We start from the raw sequence: 6290 nt of genomic DNA, 5'->3' as shown, positions 1-6290 counted from the left end.
CGGCCGCGCCGCCCCCCCCCCCCCCCCCCCCCCCCCCCCCCCCCCCCCCCCCCCCCCCCCCCCCCCCCAACAGGGCAACAGGGCAACAGGGCAATTAGAATACAAGGTGCTGATAGGTCTTACAACGGTTGGACAAGGTTCGACAGGGGGTTGATAGGGTTGACAGGGTTGCCCGCTGTGGGTAACGTGGGGTTGAAAGAGGGACGTTAATCGATTGGATAAAAACCAATGCGGTGAGTTTATCTCCCTGTTTCCCCGGCACCGCGGGCTGCTGCGGGCCACTGCAGGCACGCGCGCAAACGCTGGGCTGAGATTCCTCGTTACGTCGTTACGTCGTCACGCTATTACGCCCTTACGTAGCTGCGTAAGCCACGCGGTCCACGTAATAAGTTATAAAAGTCGCGCTGTAAGATACACGCGCCGCGTTAAATCCTCACTTTCGCACTCTGACACTACAGTTATAATAGGACAAGACTCGAACACCTAAACTACACTATCGCCTCAAATAAGACCAACGAGGCAAAAACAGTTTGATATTAATGAAGCATATTTGTTGATTGTTATGCTCATTACGAAATTAATAAACAGCAGCTCGGCGCTTTGAGAAGTAGGTCTTATTCATTGCTAAAGCCACTCCTAAATCCCGAGGTAGATTGCCGTCTTTGACCGACTATTACACACCGCGCTCATTTCTCTACTCTACTTACTTTTACCAAGTAGTGCTTATACTGTTGTCGGGTGACATAGACGCTATATTGTTTCGCGTAAACATAAGTACTTAGGCAGGTATTGAAACAGATAGAGGCGATCTTCCAGACAACATCCGATCATTCCTATTCACTTGGCTCCTGGTTCCGATAACTCGGGTCACCACCAGCCCCGCATTCAGCTATGATCCATAGGGTTCGGGCTCGGGTTCGGGGACTTGGCAGAACCCCTGAATCAGGGGTCAGCCGGTAGGAGGAGCCTTTTAGTAAAAGACACGTCGTTTTCTCTTTCCTCCTAGAATAATAACTGTCCCCAACATCAACTTCTCACAGAGTAAGTCTTAGCAAGACACAACCAAACTACTTGACCAATCAATTCTGGTGAATTATGTAAGTTAATATATGCTAGCAGAGTAACCGCTAGATACCAGGTCTATATAAGGAATAAGGACGCTATGCCTTTTCCCTAGTTTTAGGAGGGCATATGTTAATAGGCACCATTATACCACTACACTATGTACTAGTTAGACCCCTATCTCTTACCCCATGGTACACAATACCCTAACAATTCTTGCGGCGTCGGACTAGCAGCATATTAGATATATTTTGCTAAAATTATAGAAGCTATATCCTCACCCCTGTGTAAAGGAGAAAGAATAATAAGGCTTTATGAAATTGATTTTTTTTTATCTATGATGGTTACCTCTGCTTGTGTTATAAACCTCGAAAACGACGTTATATTAATATCAGCTCCTTATACCGAGATCCCTCATGAGATATTAAAGTTCCTAACAGTAATCATAAAAGAGATACTATCTTGGAGGAGTTTTATTATTATAAATACATACAAACCGCGTTAATACGAGTTTTCAATATTTTATATTAATTCATATCTCAAGTTTCAGCTTAGGTATTACTCGGCCCGATCATTTAGCATAACAAAAGGTACTTGGCATATGAAAAATGCCTACGACTATATCGGCCTATGCCATAATGGGATGAAAACGATTGCGGAAATGTGCTCATTGTTCTGTTAAATAATACCAGTCTTTGTTTTAATGAGGGAGATAGCTTAGTAGGATAGTAGCTTTGAAGGGGCCACAGGTATTCATAGTCAAATAGAGAATGCCCAAGAGAATACCCAGTTCCTTGCTTACCACATATCGATGTAAACCTACACAGCATTATAGTAACTACAAGACGACACGTTGTTATAAATATTAGTCGCCATGTTTAATCTATCTATATTTGATCAACGGCGGCGTAGACATCGTTCTTCCCAAAATCCAAGTCGCCATTCATCTAGGAATTCGTCTGAGTTTTCACCCCGACAGAATGTGGCCAGACAGTCCTCGAGTGAATATGAAACTGCACGATCAGGACGATCATCAACGCAATATGGTTCTGCACGACAACAATCAACACAATACGATACCGGAAGATCAAGGCAGCAGTCAACAGAATATGGTTCTGCACGGCAACAGTCAACACAATACGGTACCGCAGAATCTAGACAGCAATCAACACAATATGGCTCTGCACGATCAGGGCAACAGTCAACAGCTCGTCCCTCTTTGTCAACGCGAAACCCGGCTACCCCTTCGCCGGCTCGACCGCATCCACTTGGGTTGAGGGAAAGTCCGCTTACATCTTCTTATCAACCTTCGTCTTCAATATATCCACGTTCAACTACGTATAGCCCTGATCCCTCGTCATCGCGATATTATCCGCCTTCAGCGATGCGATATCCGGCGGAATCTTCACGTGGTACCAGGCGCTCATCTTCGCGTGATCGTGGACCTTCACGCGGTGAACCTTCACGCGGTGAACCTTCACGTGGTGAACCTTCTTCGCGTGGTGGATCTTCATTGTATGATCCCCCGCCTACTTACAGAACCCTGCCTTCGGGAGGTGGTCTTCCGCCTTCGCCTCCACCTCCATCTCCACCTCCGCCTCCATCTTCATCTTCATCTCCATCTCCATCTCCATCTCCATCTCCGCCTCCATCTCCACCACCTCCAGATGGGCCACAATCCGATTCTTCGGATTCTGATGAATCTGAAGACGAACCTGCACCTCCATATAGAAGTCCACCTATGCAAGCGCCTAGACCCCCGACGGCCTTCAACATTCTGGAAAGAGCAGGAGCTGAAGCTCGCGAAACCCTTCGACGAATGTCAAGAACCGAGGCCCGCAACATTCGAAGCTTCTTCCAGACAGACGAAAGGAACTTTCATTATCTAGATATAGTCGGCCATGGTGCGAATAGCGTTGCGGTCAGGGTCAAATTGAGGAGCCGTTGGTATAGCAGTCACCATTCAGAGATATTTGTTGTCAAACGTGCGATTGTAGCGGGAGTCCAAAGGAAATTAAGGAACGAAAACCGTATATTAAGAGTAAGTATCCCGAAAACCTCAAGAGGCTATGGGATTTTCAAAATGTCATACGACTATGCCTGTTATAATTGCAATCAGACCTAACTTACTCTTTCAAAGATGCTGCGCGGAGCTAAACACATTATCCAACTATATCGAACTTTCAGTAGTATACGCAACCCTATAGATAGGGCGCGAGGTCGAACAGTGATGATGGAATGGGCTCCTAATGGAACTTTGGGAAATTTCATCAGGAGACTAGCGCGAAGTCGTGACCATCAATCCAATCGAATGCTCCATATGTTATTTATGTGTTGTAAGTACTACGAGGGAGATCAACATTAACACTTAATTATCGTCAAGGCTAACATTTTGGCCCCTACTTAGTGGTTCGCATGTGTATAGCCATGGCGTACCCACCAAGACAGGGAAGACGTGCAAGGCCCAGAAGGGAGGCATTCCCCGGTTCAAGAGCTGCACAGGAGCGGAAGACTCAACTTATCCACTACGATATGCATACGAATAATAGTGAGTTCCCTGCTATCTAAGTTAGGCGTGGCCGTATGGATGTTGCTGGAGTGCTAAGAGTCGTTTGCTGACGTATCTGTTTCGAAATCTAGTACTGTTTGGAGATGTTGAACGCCCCGGTGACAACGATCATTACGTGCTTCCCCCGTTGAAACTTATAGATTTCGAAGACGCCGAGGTTCTTTCTGGCCAACACAGGTAAGACTATCCCCCCGATAGTTACTAGCAGAAGTACAGTAGCATTGACATTGTCTGTGAAGACATAACCAAGCAGTCCAGTCAAATATATTAAGCATCGGAATGGTACGTGGCCGTTTCTATTGTATACAATCCTGGTTAACTTATTAACATACGTGCCTACGTTTGAATAGATAATGAGATGCATAATTACGGGCAGTACAAACATGAACGCGCATGCTGTCCCTGTGCGGACTAATGTTAGTGGGCTGGATGTGACCATCACATCATTTGCCAACTTTCCTTCCAACCTTTACCCAGATATTGACGACGCTCTTAAAAGCCTTGTCGTTCAATGCTGTGCTGTTAATCCGCAGGAGAGGCCTAGCCTTGAACATTTGTACGAGAGAGCCCATAGCCACCTCCACAACAGGCAATACGATTTCTATCGGGATACTCCGAGCGCACCATACGAAAGAACGCCGTGGATAAGAAGATTAGTCCAAGAGTATATCCTTGACGCTGACAATTGAATAAAGTGGATAGAGTAGAACCCATAACCTAAGCTCTAGGGAGAGAGTATTTATCTCAATACGGAGGCTAAAATGTCATACGACAACGGAATGAACAAGGATTGAAATAAAATAGGCTTTGGCAAGCACATATAGGAAGTCTAATAAATATAGATAATGTCACTAAATGTACCTATGGAGGAGTATACAGATAGAAACTAGTAAATCCGTTGCTGATTTTAGGAATATATATTATCTAATTCTTTTCCAGCATATGTGCAAAAGGCATCTCAACCAACAACATAACGTCCGTAAAAGTCGAAGTAGCCTCAAAGTAACGCGTTTCGAAGTAAATAAAACCAACATACATACTACGGTAGCAGTGTCAACCCAGTTCTTTTAGTCTCACCACGTAAACTACCTTACACCCAAAAATAAGCTCTTAGATATCTAATACATAGATATACTATTGCAACTTACTAAAATAGCAATTAGGGACCTGCATAAGATCGGTACTTACCTAAAACATGAAGACCCATCAGAAGATTCAAGCGACAAGACACCTTCTCATTTTTGCGAAGATCCCAAATCTTTGAGGTAATAGGCTTTAAAATTCAAACACAACTCTCCGTGGGACGTAGTGAATTAGTTATTACGATAGATTCCGTAGTTTAGCATTGCAAAGAGTCCCAATAGCTATAATGTAGTCTCTCCCTCGATGAAATATTATATAGGTAACCTTAGCAAGGAAACCCCTAGAAAGCCAACTTTTCGAAATTGTTGATATTGCCAAGTCCTAACTTAGACTTTGTATTGGCCGGCTATGATGTGACTACCTGAGCAATATACGTATAGCTTTATATAGATCGGCTATTCAAACTTACTAGTTTAGGTACCTAATGTTTAGTTAAAGATTTTGATTTCATCCTTTCATTGAGGAAGGGCTAGCTTCCACTTTGTGCACGAGGGCGTTTACTATTCTATAACTAGGCCGCTTCCAGAGAGGGCTTTTTGTCTTGGGAACTTAAATTATGGAGCGCTTTTGAGTCTGCACACATGATATACGATAACGAATAGCTAACCACGATGAAAACGAAGCTAGCCCTGGTGTTGACTGTACGAGAGCTAGATTTCGACTTCAATTGGGAGGGGTGGCACAAGTAGCAGTTTGCTTTATTCCCATCTCTATTTCTGATCTTCAAGCTGGCATCCGTTTCTAGGAACTATGTGCAATGAGCATATCTACTGCGTTGTAGATAATATTACCTGGCTATGTATGACATACATTGCACGTCAAGGATTGCTCAGCTAGTCGCGTCAGATTAGGATCAACGTAATTCAAGAGAGGCTACGTAGGCTAAGTAGTTGTTTTAGGGAGACTAGCTATTATGGCCAATTATTGTATTTATAGCGAACCTATCTTCGTCCAGCTACACGGCATTGGGATTCGGGCATGTCGATGTGAATCAATTGAGTGTGAAATTGGCCTCCGTCTCCTGAACGTTATTTATGAACGCAACGTGCCATCTGTCAGAATTTCACTAATGGTATGGATAATTGTATTGTAAATGGGAGGCGAGTGCATTGCATACAATGCGTAAAGCCCCTAGGAGATGTGCAGGCCATGTTGAGCGGGTAAGAATATCAATTCGCGTACCTAGTGTTTACTTAAAGGAGACCCACGCAAGCCCTTACCAACTTCTGTATCAAGCTAAGACTACCTGACTGAGAGCTAACAGCGTGTTTCCTGCCTATAGCTTACGCCAAAGCAAATGAGGTAGAGCCCAGCTGGGTCTGATAATCGGATCTAATGTTTAACTTAGACATTGACCCACGAGGTTATTTTAGCTTGCTACAGTATGAAAGAATAAAAGAATGAAAGACAAGTTAAAAGCTTAATAACAGAATGTTGGCTAATATGAAAAGATAATGCTTGTTAGCCTAGGTTTTAATTGAGTACTAACCTAACGCGTCCATGTCTATACCTAATT

General features: G+C 44.0%; 1 protein-coding gene across 1 annotated transcript; it reads left to right on the top strand.

Annotated features, from left to right (window-relative positions):
- The first annotated feature begins 2682 nt into the window (after window positions 1–2682).
- F4813DRAFT_351729 (kinase-like domain-containing protein) lies at window positions 2683–4549 on the top strand. Its single transcript, XM_049242448.1, has 6 exons — window positions 2683–3103; window positions 3203–3398; window positions 3470–3610; window positions 3703–3808; window positions 3871–3913; window positions 3982–4549. The coding sequence occupies exons 1-6, from the start codon at window positions 2804–2806 to the stop codon at window positions 4318–4320; spliced, it is 1125 nt and encodes a 374-aa protein (XP_049101680.1). The 5' UTR covers window positions 2683–2803; the 3' UTR covers window positions 4321–4549.
- Window positions 4550–6290: the final 1741 nt, after the last annotated feature.

This window comes from Daldinia decipiens (genome assembly GCF_022478715.1).
Source record: "Daldinia decipiens strain CBS 113046 unplaced genomic scaffold F4813scaffold_8, whole genome shotgun sequence".
NCBI lineage: Eukaryota > Fungi > Ascomycota > Sordariomycetes > Xylariales > Hypoxylaceae > Daldinia > Daldinia decipiens.
The sequence above is the reverse complement of the archived record's forward strand: the minus strand, read 5'-3'. Positions and strand labels throughout refer to the sequence as shown.